The sequence below is a fragment of the Clytia hemisphaerica genome, unplaced genomic scaffold (assembly GCF_902728285.1).
Source record: "Clytia hemisphaerica strain Z4C2 unplaced genomic scaffold, Clytia hemisphaerica genome assembly, whole genome shotgun sequence".
In the NCBI taxonomy this organism is placed as follows: Eukaryota; Metazoa; Cnidaria; class Hydrozoa; order Leptothecata; family Clytiidae; genus Clytia; species Clytia hemisphaerica.
The window spans coordinates 868,394-885,782 of NW_027104207.1; the positions used below are offsets into that span (position 1 = coordinate 868,394).

The 17,389-nt window shown below is 37.6% G+C and overlaps 1 protein-coding gene across 1 annotated transcript in view; it reads left to right on the forward strand.

The window, feature by feature from the left end:
* The window catches only part of LOC136815441 (cation channel sperm-associated auxiliary subunit gamma-like), a 170,922-nt gene that overhangs the window by 75,903 nt on the left and 77,630 nt on the right, over positions 1 to 17,389 (forward strand). The window contains exons 12-17 of the mRNA XM_067071893.1: positions 2,905 to 3,015; positions 11,425 to 11,724; positions 12,147 to 12,297; positions 12,931 to 13,049; positions 15,369 to 15,449; positions 16,493 to 16,537. Of these exons, the coding sequence (XP_066927994.1) occupies positions 2,905 to 3,015; positions 11,425 to 11,724; positions 12,147 to 12,297; positions 12,931 to 13,049; positions 15,369 to 15,449; positions 16,493 to 16,537 (807 nt within the window). The remainder of the gene's footprint in view (positions 1 to 2,904; positions 3,016 to 11,424; positions 11,725 to 12,146; positions 12,298 to 12,930; positions 13,050 to 15,368; positions 15,450 to 16,492; positions 16,538 to 17,389) is intronic.

Sequence of the window (17,389 nt, forward strand, 5' to 3'; positions counted from 1 at the left end):
AAGACATCTTACGGGTCTGCGAGGAAGAAATTATTGGGGGAAAGGCTTAATTTTGCATTTGCCTCCCGTAACAAGCAAGTAACTTTGGCGCGGCAGACCTAAAATATTGCTTTATGAAAGCTCAAATAGCTGTAAAAGAGGCCTTAAAAAGTCGACGATATCGAGAATAAGGTCACAAAACTAGCAAAAAACTTTATATATTGGCGAAAATGTTTGGTATAAGAATAGGTCAATCTGTTTAAAAGAGATCATAAAAAGGTTAAATTTAGCCCAATAAGGTCACAATCGTTTAACCAAAGATTTAAAAGCAAAATTGGTGCGTGACGGTATTACGGTATTTCACCCAAAATTTTGTCGGTATGACGGTATTTAAGAACCCTGAAACCCCCCCCCCCCTTGAGAAATTAGTTTGTTTTGCTCACATCAAAAACTGAGCAAATCGATTTTTGTCTTTTAATAATAACAAAGGAAAAAGCTAACAAAAAGTTAAAACACTAAGCTTCCAGACCAGAGTTTTTTATAAGGACTTTGGTGTAAGAAAATATTTGGACTAAAAAAAGTTTCTGTAAACTTGGCAATCCTTCATCAAATCATTAGATTTTTCGATCAATGTTTTCTTTACGGTGAACTCTATTGCTTGATACTTTCCTCCAAAATTCTCCAACGACTTCATGTCTACAAATTGAGTCTGAAATCGTGTATGTTTATAAAGGACTTTTCATTTTCCGGCTTGAGAAAATATATTTTCAAAACAAAATTTAACGGATAACGAAATTAAACATAAACTTGTTTCGTGGACGAAGTTTTATTTCATTTTCGTAAATTAGATACTGTAGCTAAAATCTTAAATACTGATAGTAGGAATGTCCAGAGCAATCTGAGCTCTACTAAAAAGTCTTATTTCATTGGGCGAGTTTAGAATTTCTTTTGATATATTTCATAAAAGAAATCAAAAGATTTTAACGACCATTTACCGACAAATTCAACTCCTGTCTTTCTTTATACCTCAATGATATAGCGTTATCGGCGCTTTGATGTTTTTTATGATGTACGGAATTTTAAGTTTGCCTTGAAAAACTGGCTTGGGTGAAGCACGCTCTAAAAATGATTTGGCCTCTTCTAATTGGCCATAAATACCACGAAATCTTTCGGGTTGTTACTATAACGAGGAACAAGAAGTAAAGAGAAGTAAAACGAGAAGTAACGAGAGGAAACGAGTGTTTTAAATGAAAGTAACGAGTATTAGATCTAAGTAACGAGTACCTTAGTCACGAAATTTACGCTCCATTGTCTTGCTTTTGTCACCAGTTAATTGTTTTAAGATTTATGACGTAATTTGTAGGTTTACCTTTCGGGAACCTATATCTCGTGATTGACTTATTGTCCGTTACTTTCAAATTTGGCATGTGACACCTTGACAATAATGCCTTGAAACTAACCTACTTAGATTTTGTCAATTTTGGTGTTGGTGTCATCATTTGGGCCTTTTTTGGTGCCGGAATCTGGACACGTTTATTTCGTTTCTTTTATTCTTTGTCTGATTCGTCTCAAAACCTGACGGAGGGGGGGGGTACTTTGACATAACGTGTCATTGGTATGTGCGAGCCATAAGGGTACTAAGATCTTAAAGGGTATCTGAAGTCTTTTAAAACTAATCATAAGATTTTCTCTAAAAAGGTGGTTCAAAAATTTCTTTTGGTCAAAGACTCGATGAAGTAATATAAATGTTACATGAATATTCCTAGTGACTAACTCTTAGTTATCACCATCAAATAGCTTTTCGAAAGCAGCCGGCGAGGCGACCTTTTTTTCCGATGTGTTCTGAGAGCATATTTCAGCTAGAAATTTTGATCTGTTCTGATCAGAACTTCGAAAATTAATCAGCTAGAAATAATGTTAAGTGTTCTGATGAGACAGGGGTATAATCAAATTCATCTAACGTGTTCTTGTTGCCTAGTAACCCTAGAAATTTTCAGAACACATCTTTCGTGGAAAAAAACAAATATCTTTCAAGTTTATCTTGGCAAACTGTTTTTCCTAAATTTCCTAATTTCCTAAATCAAACCATAAAGCAGTGATAACTTTAGGGAGACAAATAGTGTGATAAAGGTTTCCAAGAAATCAGAACACATCATTTGTATAAAAAATTGAAAGGTCTCCTAGAAGATTAGAACACATATTTCTAAAAAATCTCTCCGCCGGCTGCTTCTGGCTTTTGATTATTTGAGTTCTGTTTTGACAAAAAAAAGCACTTTGTGATAGAAATAGAACGAACAAAATTTAGTTTAACATAAAAGCTAAACAAAATTGACGCAAGAGATTGTATCGGCTATTTGTGCGCATTGTATGTTTGATAAAAAAATTCCCTTACGCAGACCACTGCGATGAAGTATGATTTATAAATAGCAACACTTCTCTCGTCGTCTCTCCTCCCTCACCAACACTTCATTGCAGCGGTCGGTTTGAAAAATCTCAAATAGGAAAAGACAATGACAACAGACCCTCTACGGCAATGAATTTTGAAATATAGCCGTATATACTGGATTTGTGTACAGACAACTATTAGGCCGGAAATTGCGAATATAAGCATAATGACACCATCTTGCAATTACCTCCTGGTCGGCTCACCATGCAAAACAGTAGGAGACAGATGATGATGGATGGAGGCCATCATTGCTGGTCTTATAACGTTAAGAGTCGGAATAACAGCTCCCCCCACAAAGCTGTGCACATGCTTTTACCAAGTTATGACTTTCAAGTCTTTTAGCACATACATACCTCAAACCGATGAATTTTATCACCAAATTCACGCTGAATAGAAGGCGATATATATTCATACACTGTAGTACCAACAATGAAAAAATAGAGCCAGCTAAAGATACAATGTATTCGCTTATATTTTAGGTGTGGTTGAGTCAGGTTGGTTTTTTCCATGCGCAGAAGTTTGTTTTGAGTTATAAGGAAGGACAGAGACACGTGGGATTTCTCTTTGACAGTGAAAATAGTTTAACAGAGGTAGGTGGTTATTGATAACCTTTTCAGGAGAGTTTTGCGTTTGACTTGATTGTTTTAAAGTGGTCTTTTATAAACTTGACGTATCTTCTAGTATTTTATTTCTTTAGTTTTCTCAATTTATCAAATCAAAACCTGATTCTCGGAAACTCCCCACAAGCGTTTAGAGGATTTCCCATGTATAATTTACAATATCGGCCAAAAGTAAATGGAATTTTACCCATTCTACTGGTTTTTCCTGTTGCCCTCCCCTTCCCCCCTCCCTACAATGTTGCTGAGTCAGTTTGAGGTCTCTCATGCTCAAATTCAACATTGTAGAGGGGGGAGAAGGGGGGAGAGTGGCAATTGTCATAGAAAATTAAAGAAATTCCATTACTTTTGGCCATTATTGTCTGTGGGTGATAGCAGGTCTGGACTTAGGAGTTTTTGAAGAATTTATGTCCCACATAAGGGACCATATGTCTTTGTTTTCTTTTTCCTCTTTGTCTCTAAGTACAACAAAACATTGATATATATCAGTATATTATAGAAGCTAATGTATACAACAACAATAAACAAGGCCTGTAAACAACTGGTAAAGCAGGGCGTTAAATTCAGTGGACCAGGTCTTCACGGTAATTTGACGTTAAAATTTGGCAGACAGTATTTTTCCTTACTTTTTATAAGAAGTAACTAATGGGTGTAGTATATTCAGAGCTTTAGGGTTGATCTACTTAATATTTTTTTACAAGAGAAGAACAAACTGAAAGGAAATCACCGCCCAGGGCTTGAAATAGGGGTTAGCATCCCGGCGGAATACCTTAGCTCCTTGCCGGAAAGGTTATAAGTTTTATAAGGAAAAGAAGAGCGGAAGAAAAGAAAAGAAAATTGTGTTGCGCACGCCCGTGCTTTACCATGTTGAAGTTTTTTGATAAGTAACGCAACGATAATATGATTATGCATATAATATATATTATACCCTTCTATTTCTAGAAAAAAACAATAGCACAATAATATTATAAAGTAAACAAAATGAAAATACCACTACAAGTATCTATGGTCCTCCGTTATCTACATCAAGAGAAGGGTGAGACGTTGGGAAGATTATTAGAACTTTATCCGCAATACAAGCGCACGACTATTTATCGCCACATGAAAAAGAAGATTAATGATACTGGGACAGAGGCAAAGAAGCGCACCGGAAGGCCCCCCAAAGTTTCAGACAGAGATCGCAGACGTGTACTTGGCGCAATGCGCAAATTGAAGGAGGAGTACGGTACTTTCAATGCTACACACATACGTCGCCGAGCTGAACTCTACCACCTTGCCCCGAGGACCGTGCGCAGAATTTTAAACGACGCAGGCTACAAATATAAACAATGCCGAAGGAAAGGAATTTTATTAAAGGGAGACCTCAAGAAAAGACTCAAATTTGCAAAAAGGTGTAAAAAGCTCCCAGCAAACTTTTGGAAAGAGGGGATTGCATTTTACCTTGACGGGGTTTCCTTTGTCCACAAAACCAACCCTTGCGATTACGCAAAAACTTGTCGAACGAGAACCTACATGAGAAAAGGGGAAGAATTGGATTTGTATAACACTGCAAAGGGGAAGAAAGAAGGAGTCGGTTCCCGCACTGCAAAATTCTTTTGCGCCATAGCGTACGGCAGAGGTTTTATGGAATGTCATCATTACACGGAGAGACTGAACGGACAGTTCTGTGAGGACTATATCAGGGAGCGGTTTCCAGAAATGTTTCAAGTGTCGGCCAATCCAAAAGGAAAGTTATTTTTACAAGATGGAGACCCTAGCCAAAACTCTGCAGCTGCACAGTTGGCCATGGATGCTGTAGGATGCCGTCTCTTCAAGATACCGGCACGCAGTCCGGATCTCAACCCCATAGAGAACGCGTTTCACAACATACGCAGGAAGCTTAACGAAGACGCTTTGGAGGGAAAGATTGAACATGAAACCTTTGAGCAGTTCTGTAGACGAGTTCGCAAGACAATCTTAGAATACAGCCCAGAAGTCATCGACCGCACTATTGACTCTATGCCTAAACGCATTGATTTGGTTATTGAAAAGAAAGGAATAAGAACCAAGTATTGATGGCATGAAAATGGTGGGAATGATAGATCTGTTAAGTATAAATATCAAGTTCAGAATTGTTTTCATTTTCCAAATTTTTCATTTTGAGAGAGCTCCCAAAAAATTTCAGCAAAGGTTTCACTGGTTTCAAGTGTTTTCCAACGGTGTCCGGACCGGACACCGTTCATAATAAAAATAAAAATTTAAATTTATTTTTTATATTGAACGGTGTCCGGTCCGGACACCGTTAAAAGTGCCTGTTCTCACATGAAAAATTTGAAAAATAATTCAAACTCTGAAAGCATTATAATATAAACAACATTATATATATAGCAATCAACCTAGGAAAGCATAAATCTTGCGAAACATCTACCACAGGGTTCCATTTTCTGAATCACTCGCAAGGGTCGATAAAATTCAAAATAGTTCCAACGATTATCCATCATCTTGGTATTGCTCTTGTCGATTGTCTTACCATCCGTTTTGACTAACATTGCATCCATGGTCGCGAATATGGGCGTCTTAGCCTCCCAGACAACGTCTTCGGGGTTTGACGGTTTTGGGCATGGGAATGTGGATAGGCCACCCCTCTAGCAAATTTAGCAAGTCTGACCATGGGATGACTTTTTCAGACCAACGGAAGTCGTTAAGGAGAACGACTTCTTTTTTTTCTGCCCCAACCCATGCAAAAGTACCCGTTGCGGGTGAAGAAAAGGTATCATAAATTTTTAGGAGTGGCTGCAAAAGAAACGTTTTACCACAATTCGACAGGCCGTACAAACAGACATTGTTCATTTTGTCGCGCCCAAATTCCAAAGCCTTCAAAACTACCGCTTTAAAATTCTGAACGTTAATGTCGTTTCTTTCTAACACCTCTACAGCGCACAACTTAAATCTGTCATTACAAACACACTCCATGTTCCTTGCCTCTCTTAATATTTCCATCCTGGGCATCTTCTTTCTCTCTGCCTTTTTCTTTGAATCCTTAACACCCCAAGCTGTCATGATCATTTCTTTCTTCTTAGCTCCAGGCATCCTCATGACTAATCTCAGTAAGTCCTCCTTTCCTTCATCATATTGCAATCTTGCCTGTAAAAGAAGCTCATCATTGGTTCTCACGTTCTGTCTTGTTATTAGTTCATAAACTGCGATCTCGTCTAATTTTTCTTTCCCTCTCCTACCCCCATCATACCTTCCTCTCTTTCTTGGTTCATCTTGCTCACTATCCTCATCATCACTACCATCATCTATTCTTGACTTGTTCATTTTGGAAGCGGTCGCAGCAGCAGTTCTCGGTCTATTCAAAAGGTACGGGTGGTTCTCGGACTCTATATAATCTTCATCCTCCTTCCTGATGTAATCAAAAGCGTCCTCGTAACTGGTGTGAAATTCTCTAAAATGGCATTTAACCTTTGGGTACTTCAAGTCAAATCTATTTTTAATGTCCACAAAGCGCGTTCTATTTTCCAATTTAATGGCTAAATGATAGTGCGGGTTGCCATCTCGGTGGGATTCCTTGCACGCAGACCAATGTTTGACAGCGCTCTCTCCACCAAACGCCTCAACCCAGATCTTTGCAAAATGCTCGCGGGTGGGAACAACCTCAATGTCAGCCTGACTGTAAGTGATTAAATAAGTCTGCCTCCTCTGCTGGGACGATTCCCCTTCACTGCTCCTCCTTTTATCTTTTTTGTTTTTGCTAGCCATTTTTACTTTTATTAGCACTGTAAATATAAGAAAGTTTATTTAGTACCTATATTGAGATTTTTAAAGCCTTGTACATATAGTATATTTACGAGTTTATTTTCATTTAAGTAGTATTTTACCATAGTATTGTTGTTTTTGTTTTTGTCTCTTATGTTTTTTTGTCCTGGACCTGCTGAAACACCCATTTTCGAGTCCTTTTGCACGATTTGTTTTGAAAAAAATTCGAATTTTTCCCGCTGCACGAAAACGAGGCTGCGACCTCATTTCCCGTTTTTCAAAATGTAAACAAACAAAATGGTAGCCAGAATAGTGTACGGAAGCATGCTACTGCAGTCTCAGAGCGTTTTTTTGCATTTTTTTGGAAATTTTGGTCCTTTTCTCAAGAATTTCTTTCGATTTGAAAAAACAGACAATATCGGCCAAAAGTAAATGGAATTTTACCCATTCTACTGGTTTTTCCTGTTGCCCTCCCCTTCCCCCTCCCTACAATGTTGCTGAGTCAGTTTGAGGTCTCTCATGCTCAAATTCAACATTGTAGAGGGGGGAGAAGGGGGGAGAGTGGCAATTGTCATAGAAAATTAAAGAAATTCCATTACTTTTGGCCATTATTGTCTGTGGGTGATAGCAGGTCTGGACTTAGGAGTTTTTGAAGAATTTATGTCCCACATAAGGGACCATATGTGTTTGTTTTCTTTTTCCTCTTTGTCTCTAAGTACAACATATATCAGTATATTATAGAAGCTCATGTATACAACAACAATAAACAAGGCCTGTAAACAACTGGTAAAGCAGGGCGTTATATTCAGTGGACCAGGTCTTCACGGTAATTTGACGTTAAAATTTGGCAGACAGTATTTTTCCTTACTTTTTATAAGAAGTAACTAATGGGTGTAGTATATTCAGAGCTTTAGGGTTGATCTACTTAATATTTTTTTACAAGAGAAGAACAAACTGAAAGGAAATCACCGCCCAGGGCTTGAAATAGGGGTTAGCATCCCGGCGGAATACCTTAGCTCCTTGCCGGAAAGGTTATAAGTTTTGTAAGGAAAAGAAGAGCGGAAGAAAAGAAAATTGTGTTGCGCCCGCCCGTGCTTTACCATGTTGAAGTTTTTTAATAAGTAACGCAACGATAATATGATTATGCATATAATATATATTATACCCTTCTATTTCTAGAAAAAAACAATAGCACAATAATATTATAAAGTAAACAAAATGAAAATACCACTACAAGTATCTATGGTCCTCCGTTATCTACATCAAGAGAAGGGTGAGACGTTGGGAAGATTATTAGAACTTTATCCGCAATACAAGCGCACGACTATTTATCGCCACATGAAAAAGAAGATTAATGATACTGGGACAGAGGCAAAGAAGCGCACCGGAAGGCCCCCCAAAGTTTCAGACAGAGATCGCAGACGTGTACTTGGCGCAATGCGCAAATTGAAGGAGGAGTACGGTACTTTCAATGCTACACACATACGTCGCCGAGCTGAACTCTACCACCTTGCCCCGAGGACCGTGCGCAGAATTTTAAACGACGCAGGCTACAAATATAAACAATGCCGAAGGAAAGGAATTTTATTAAAGGGAGACCTCAAGAAAAGACTCAAATTTGCAAAAAGGTGTAAAAAGCTCCCAGCAAACTTTTGGAAAGAGGGGATTGCATTTTACCTTGACGGGGTTTCCTTTGTCCACAAAACCAACCCTTGCGATTACGCAAAAACTTGTCGAACGAGAACCTACATGAGAAAAGGGGAAGAATTGGATTTGTATAACACTGCAAAGGGGAAGAAAGAAGGAGTCGGTTCCCGCACTGCAAAATTCTTTTGCGCCATAGCGTACGGCAGAGGTTTTATGGAATGTCATCATTACACGGAGAGACTGAACGGACAGTTCTGTGAGGACTATATCAGGGAGCGGTTTCCAGAAATGTTTCAAGTGTCGGCCAATCCAAAAGGAAAGTTATTTTTACAAGATGGAGACCCTAGCCAAAACTCTGCAGCTGCACAGTTGGCAATGGATGCTGTAGGATGCCGTCTCTTCAAGATACCGGCACGCAGTCCGGATCTCAACCCCATAGAGAACGCGTTTCACAACATACGCAGGAAGCTTAACGAAGACGCTTTGGAGGGAAAGATTGAACATGAAACCTTTGAGCAGTTCTGTAGACGAGTTCGCAAGACAATCTTAGAATACAGCCCAGAAGTCATCGACCGCACTATTGACTCTATGCCTAAACGCATTGATTTGGTTATCGAAAAGAAAGGAATAAGAACCAAGTATTGATGGCATGAAAATGGTGAGAATGATAGATCTGTTATGTATAAATATCAAGTTCAGAATTGTTTTCATTTTCCAAATTTTTCATTTTGAGAGAGCTCCCAAAAAATTTCAGCAAAGGTTTCACTGGTTTCAAGTGTTTTCCAACGGTGTCCGGACCGGACACCGTTCATAATAAAAATAAAAATTTAAATTTATTTTTTATATTGAACGGTGTCCGGTCCGGACACCGTTAAAAGTGCCTGTTCTCACATGAAAAATTTGAAAAATAATTCAAACTCTGAAAGCATTATAATATAAACAACATTATATATATAGCAATCAACCTAGGAAAGCATAAATCTTGCGAAACATCTACCACAGGGTTCCATTTTCTGAATCACTCGCAAGGGTCGATAAAATTCAAAATAGTTCCAACGATTATCCATCATCTTGGTATTGCTCTTGTCGATTGTCCTACCATCCGTTTTGACTAACATTGCATCCATGGTCGCGAATATGGGCGTCTTAGCCTCCCAGACAACGTCTTCGGGGTTTGAGGTTTTGGGCATGGGAATGTGGATAGGCCACCCCTCTAGCAAATTTAGCAAGTCTGACCATGGGATGACTTTTTCAGACCAACGGAAGTCGTTAAGGAGAACGACTTCTTTTTTTTTCTGCCCCAACCCATGCAAAAGTACCCGTTGCGGGTGAAGAAAAGGTATCAAAAATTTTTAGGAGTGGCTGCAAAAGAAACGTTTTACCACAATTCGACAGGCCGTACAAACAGACATTGTTCATTTTGTCGCGCCCAAATTCCAAAGCCTTCAAAACTACCGCTTTAAAATTCTGAACGTTAATGTCGTTTCTTTCTAACACCTCTACAGCGCACAACTTAAATCTGTCATTACAAACACACTCCATGTTCCTTGCCTCTCTTAATATTTCCATCCTGGGCATCTTCTTTCTCTCTGCCTTTTTCTTTGAATCCTTAACACCCCAAGCTGTCATGATCATTTCTTTCTTCTTAGCTCCAGGCATCCTCATGACTAATCTCAGTAAGTCCTCCTTTCCTTCATCATATTGCAATCTTGCCTGTAAAAGAAGCTCATCATTGGTTCTCACGTTCTGTCTTGTTATTAGTTCATAAACTGCGATCTCGTCTAATTTTTCTTTCCCTCTCCTACCCCCATCATACCTTCCTCTCTTTCTTGGTTCATCTTGCTCACTATCCTCATCATCACTACCATCATCTATTCTTGACTTGTTCATTTTGGAAGCGGTCGCAGCAGCAGTTCTCGGTCTATTCAAAAGGTACGGGTGGTTCTCAGACTCTATATAATCTTCATCCTCCTTCCTGATGTAATCAAAAGCGTCCTCGTAACTGGTGTGAAATTCTCTAAAATGGCATTTAACCTTTGGGTACTTCAAGTCAAATCTATTTTTAATGTCCACAAAGCGCGTTCTATTTTCCAATTTAATGGCTAAATGATAGTGCGGGTTGCCATCTCGGTGGGATTCCTTGCACGCAGACCAATGTTTGACAGCGCTCTCTCCACCAAACGCCTCAACCCAGATCTTTGCAAAATGCTCACGGGTGGGAACAATCTCAATGTCAGCCTGACTGTAAGTGATTAAATAAGTCTGCCTCCTCTGCTGGGACGATTCCCCTTCACTGCTCCTCCTTTTATCTTTTTTGTTTTTGCTAGCCATTTTTACTTTTATTAGCACTGTAAATATAAGAAAGTTTATTTAGTACCTATATTGAGATTTTTAAAGCCTTGTACATATAGTATATTTACGAGTTTATTTTCATTTAAGTAGTATTTTACCATAGTATTGTTGTTTTTGTTTTTGTCTCTTATGTTTTTTTGTCCTGGACCTGCTGAAACACCCACTTTCGAGTCCTTTTGCACGATTTGTTTTGAAAAAAATTCGAATTTTTCCCGCTGCACGAAAACGAGGCTGCGACCTCATTTCCCGTTTTTCAAAATGTAAACAAACAAAATGGTAGCCAGAATAGTGTACGGAAGCATGCTACTGCAGTCTCAGAGCGTTTTTTTGCATTTTTTTGGAAATTTTGGTCCTTTTCTCAAGAATTTCTTTCGATTTGAAAAAACAGACAATATCGGCCAAAAGTAAATGGAATTTTACCCATTCTACTGGTTTTTCCTGTTGCCCTCCCCTTCCCCCCTCCCTACAATGTTGCTGAGTCAGTTTGAGGTCTCTCATGCTCAAATTCAACATTGTAGAGGGGGGAGAAGGGGGGAGAGTGGCAATTGTCATAGAAAATTAAAGAAATTCCATTACTTTTGGCCATTATTGTAGCTTATAACTTTATCACTTAGTTTCTTCGCACATTTCTTTTTTAATTTTTAGTTTGTGTTCAATTCGAGTCCTAAGTGTCTACAAAAGCGACAACTTAACATTAAGGAGATAATCAAAAGAACTCAGCAATTGAGTTATCTCCCTAGTACTAAAAAGCAAGGATGTGCGTATCGAGGAAAATGCAAAGAAACAGTTTTCAAACGGACTTCAATGTTTCCAAAGAATACGAAATGTCTATACGATAGCACAATATTGAGATTGGCGAATAGTAAATATTATTCTCGCATAAAGATGGTACACCACAAAGACCAGAAACGACTACTTCCAAAGAAATGGAGAAATTTACTAGAGGTTAGTCATTTTTTATAAGAACAAATTATGTAAAAAAATAAGGCTTCGATGGCCAAAATACTAAGAACACATTGGAGGGCCTTGGAGACCATTCGAGGCTTTATTGACTCTGAAACACCCAAATTCTTAGAAAATCACAAAAAAATACTCACAAAACAAAATAAGAACATTTTTAGGCTTAGAACTCCAATAAGTGAAGAACATCTAAATGCTTCAAAATTTTTGGATTTAGGATTATGTAGCTGTTTATAGAGCTCAGTTAATCTGGAAAAAATTTCACCTCTTTTCTATCAAAATTGTCTGTTTGCCAAGAGTCTCTAAAATTTGCCTTCAAAAATTATATCGGCGGACGAGCTTTTGGTTATTTTCTCCCTTTTTTCTTCCCTGGTGAGGAACTTAGTTTTTCTTTTATTCGATTAAAGGTGACGTCTTCGGATTTGTGGATAGAGATAACTGACCTGGTAGAACATGCTCACGAGTTACTAGTCTATGACAACTACCCCGACAAGATATCCTTGGACCGTGGGCAGTGTGCACATTTCGAATTGATGGTGTACCTGCAAAGTAATACAGGTATTTATTTCTTGGAGTATCTTACAATTTAATTTGATTTGACATCTAGAAATTTTATGAATTTAAAGTGAAAATCAACTTCTTCAATAATTATGCTATAATTTAACTCGGGTTAAGGAGTTTCTTAAAATCAGTGTTTTTCATTTGTAAAATGAAAAAAAAATCATTTTTCACTCTCCGTCGCTACACTTTACAACAAAATGTCTCTATTTTTATAATACAAAAGGAACGCATAAACTGTAAGACGGAGAGTTTGTTTATATTCTCTTAGAATAAGAGCCAATCAGAAGATCGAAATAAGGTAAAATAAAGAAATTCTGAACAGTGTTTTGACTGTGTGGTGTGATTTTACCATTTTGTTATGAAACGAATCAAATCATCGGACGACTAATTATTCTGATTATGCGAGTTTACGTTATCCCTCGCCGCAAAATTTGAACTGTCGTTGTTGTCAGTTGATAAGCTACCGAGTTTACTTTCCCTAAGCTAGTTATTCAGTCACAACTTACCATCAGATTTATACTAGTAACTGAATCAAACTAGCTTAGATTTCTAGGCTACCATTCACATACAAAAATCATTTAATTAAGGTAAAAACTTATACGCTCTACCATATGTTTTTCATTACTTCAGACCAGGCTGGTTGGATAATCGAAGATATATCTTTACATTTCCAAAGTACTTCATCCAAAGACATAAACATACAAAGTGAAAAAATCATCGACTACATTGATAACTCTGTTAATTTCAAGGTAAGCTTATTAGTATTACCAAACTTTTATCGCGCAAGTGTTTATGATGATATGAGCCCTCCCCATTGGGGAATGGGTCCTACTCCTTATTACGAAGTCGGAACGCTTAGCGCTGTCCAGACACTGTTGGTTCTGTGCACGCGAGACACAGATACCATGATGCATAGTGATGACACTCGAACTATACGGGAGAGCATATTGTCGAAAGCTCTAGCTTAAAAGTGGTTTCATATGCTAATATCGAAATGAGAATTCCAGTCTTGAACCTATTGTAGTTGTCCTTATTCTAATGTAGACTGAACCCACGAGAAGGCACACAGAGTGACACAATAAACAGAACACAATTTCTTGGTTCTACAAAAATGAAACTTTGTATATTTTGGGCTTTTCCAAAAACAATCTAAAAATACACTTACATCGTTATCTCTAAAAATTTTCCACACTAACTGAATACATTTTTGCCTATATATTTTTAATTTTTATTACTCCTACATACAATTCATAATAAGTAATAATAATACAAACAAAGGAAATGGCTTAGGCAAGAACAAAAGGGGAGGTAAGTAAGGGGTGTAGGAGGGGTGATGGAATTTGGACAGGACTAACAAAAACAGGTGGTCGACACTAAGCAAGCTTATGGCCGACCAAATGTCAGCGAGCTCTGACGGAACTGTCATAGATAGAAGGGGACTATTCTGGGGTTTATTTCACCGGTGTCAGGGATTTATGGAAGTTAGAAATAAAAATAGCACAACATGAAATTCTTTATGGTAGGTTACATCATAACCATGTTTAGGCGTTAGAATAATAAAGTAAGGCAAGAAAGTCCATAAGGAAAGAAGGGCCTAAAACAAATGTATCCTAACCCCAAATATCGGAGATATTACGACAAAATAGCTCGTCGCAGGCGTAGAACGGGATGAGTGACACCACACACCACAATGTCTGGCATATCACAGGCACGACGCAACGGGTACGGCAGGTACGGCGGCCGCCGTACCAGATTTTCACAAAAATACCCGAAGTTTTCCTCTTCGTCGGTAAAATCGCTTAAATTTCCTCATTCGCCGTACCAGATATAAAAAGCTTCCGTCGTGCCTGCATCACCCACACTCTTGTATCAGAGTAGTCGTACCCAATTCCCCTCGCATGGTATGCGTTGACCCGGGCGAAGGTGTGTTCACTTGCCAAGTGAACCGTAGTACTACAGTTGGAATTTTTTTTTTTTTTTTTTCTTTATTGAAACAAAAACACGTGTACACTACGAACATATATTACAAAACATTACTTAAACATAAAATATAGTCCCTCCCCCCGCTAGGAACTAACGTTATATCGCCAGAGGTACTAGACTATGTAAAAAAATAAATAAAGAAGTAAAATAAAGAAGAAAAAAAAGAAAAAAATCTTGGAGAAGGAAGCTACAATTGTTAGGTAAAAGCCTAAAATAAAGCACCGCTAAACCTTCCAGTTTCGTTAAGAAATTCAACAACAGAACAAAGAATAGATTTATTTAGATTTGAAGTCAAACTTTCATCTCCATATAATAAAAGCCGACAGAAAAAAGGAGGGTTAAGTGGCGGATGAAAAATTATGCCTAGGGTCTGAAGTTTTTTTCAACAGAGTTAGTTCGGCAACAACAGAAATGGTCTAAAGTGTCGCGGAAGCCATGTCTAAATTTATGCTCGTTGAGATGGCTGAAACCGACCCGAAGTCGAAAGATCACTCCTTAAATGTCAGGAACATCAAAAACATGGGATTGCTTGGGTCTCAAAAATTCATAGATTGCTTTTTTGAAAGTTTTAATTGAAGGTAGATCTCGTATATTACCTCCCAGAACATTCCACTGAGATATGCAGTACGGAAAAAAAGTGTTACGGAAACGCTCAGTTCGTATATTAAGAGGATAAATAGGATTTCTTGTTCTAAGGCCACCTGGTGCTGTACAGTTGGAATCGAACTCGGACCTCCCAGACGGGAGTCAAAAGCGATGACCACCACACCACTACAGGGACAAAAATACCTTGGTTCTTCTCATAGAAAAAGTTTATACTTTGAGTAACGCGACTAGTCGGCTTTGTTTTCTAAGATCCGAACTGAATATCGCTCACAATAGCACTGATTTTGTATCTGTCTGCAAAATAGAGTTTTTCATGTTTTATTTAGTTACGTAATTTCAGTTTAATATTGTAAACGTTCGAATCTGTAGTGACGATCGCTTACGCGAATGGATCGTTTGCTTCCATAATGGCGGAAGTATGAAAAATCTCCATAGTTATAATCTTCACTGAAAGACTGGACTCTATTGTTTACTTTCAGGTTAAGTTCTGCGACTCGGGAATACAACGTCAGGTCCAACCTCCAGGATATACTCATGTTTCGAACCACGTGGTGTTACAGGTATAGTGATAGGGACAATATTATACTTTGACAGATATAGTAAAAAAAAACCCTCTGCATGAAAATATTGTTGGCCTCGTTTTCGAAGAATTGTTTCTAAACCTTTCTTTCAAACCGCTAGACATAATTGACGCCCGTAAACGTTTCAGATTTTTATCAATATCGTTATAACGGTTTGTCTCAAAAGTATGTGGACACTTTTACTTTTCTAACAATTTCTCTGTAATTTTCTCCATATTTATTAAACAGCTATATACACAGTTGGAATGGAATTTTTAAAACTTGAAAATGAAAATGAGTAGGATAAAAAATTTCTATTGGTTCAAAAATCATGACGTCACCAGATTATTTTGAACCTTGCTTATACTTCAGTTACAGCCTTACGAAGTTTTTTTCTGTTTTTTGCCGTTTTAGTCCTAATCCAAACAAAGGCGTCACAGTAAAAAAAACTTTTCTGGACTTGGCAATTATGGGGACGAGATGTAGTTTTTACAAGCTCTTATTTGATTTGGTTGTTCGTTAACCACAGTAATAAAACAATTTTGTTACTTTTTCTAAAGAACGCGTCATTTTTATTACTTCAAATGAGCCATTTATGGGTGTAGTAAATTTCGCTGCATCAACAAGACCATGTTTTCTTGGGAAATAAACTCACTACCGTTTCTTCTTTTTCATAATTTCATGTGATTAGGAAGCTGTATAACACTAGCAAGTAAAAGGATGTCCTTTTTCGTTACGGAATTTCTCTACGCCAAGTAAAACGGACCTTACGGTCTTACCGGAGTGAGTGCAAACAGACCATGCACTCTGATTTAAGAATAAATCACTCAGAAATACCAAGTGATAAACTAGAAGTATAATAAACTAGACTTTATAATAATTTACCCCCTTGATGTCCAGGCTAGCAATCTGAAAGACTTGTGTTTTAAGTTTCCTGATCTTTTTAGCGTGATGAATCAACATTAAGATTTTCTCAACGCGAAGATGTCACATAAGAAAAAGCAACTTTTTTTCAATGTTCTTTTTGGATTCGACATTTATAGGTGCAGCCTTCGCCGTCCGAATGCATTGGTAGTCGTTATGTTCAGGTATGTGTCTTCCTACTTTATCTCAAAAAAGCTTCAATACCTGCATGATAAGTATGCCTCATAGGGCACTCCATTTTATATCCATAGGAGGAGGGGGTGGACGAATTTGACTCTATCCCTCCAGGGGGACGAATTATTTCCAGCAGGTAATCCGAGAAGAAAGGGTCTAAGGAAAGTTTTATTTTTCACTTTCTGTAGCCGGACAGAAAATGAATGGACACAAGTGTTCGTAACTTTTGATGATAGAGTTCAAACTGAATGAATAAAAAAATGACAAGATTTAATCTAGATGACAAAGTGAGAAAAATGAAGAATAATGAAAATATTGACAGAGTATTTTAGAGGAAAATAAAAGAAATCTAAGTTAATAAATTAATAAATTCTTACCAACTTGCCAGAAATAAATGTGTTGTAAATTCTGTCCACGAAAGTAAAATTGAAAATATATGTTGAAAGTTTGATGACTTGAATTTAAAGGTTTACTTTGAAAGTTTGATTATTTGACTTGAGTTCACATTTTTCCTCATATGATGCCTCAACAGACACTTAATTGATTATGAAAAATTGAACTGATACGAAAAAATCTGAATGTAATTTGAAATGCTAGAAAAAATCCCTAAGGTATAAATGATATAAATGATACAAAGAAGTGAATAAATATTTTTAATTGTTTTGTGCGTTTAAATAAAATGACGTATGCGATTAAAAAGAGATGACTTTTTGCAGTCATTAGGGACGCGTGCGCCTAACACTTTCCAAGAAAGAATGATTTTCTGAGCTTAGTTAAGAAGTTATTAAAGTATTAATTATTTTGCAATTTTGGCCATTTTCGGGGGGGGGGGGTATCCGCAT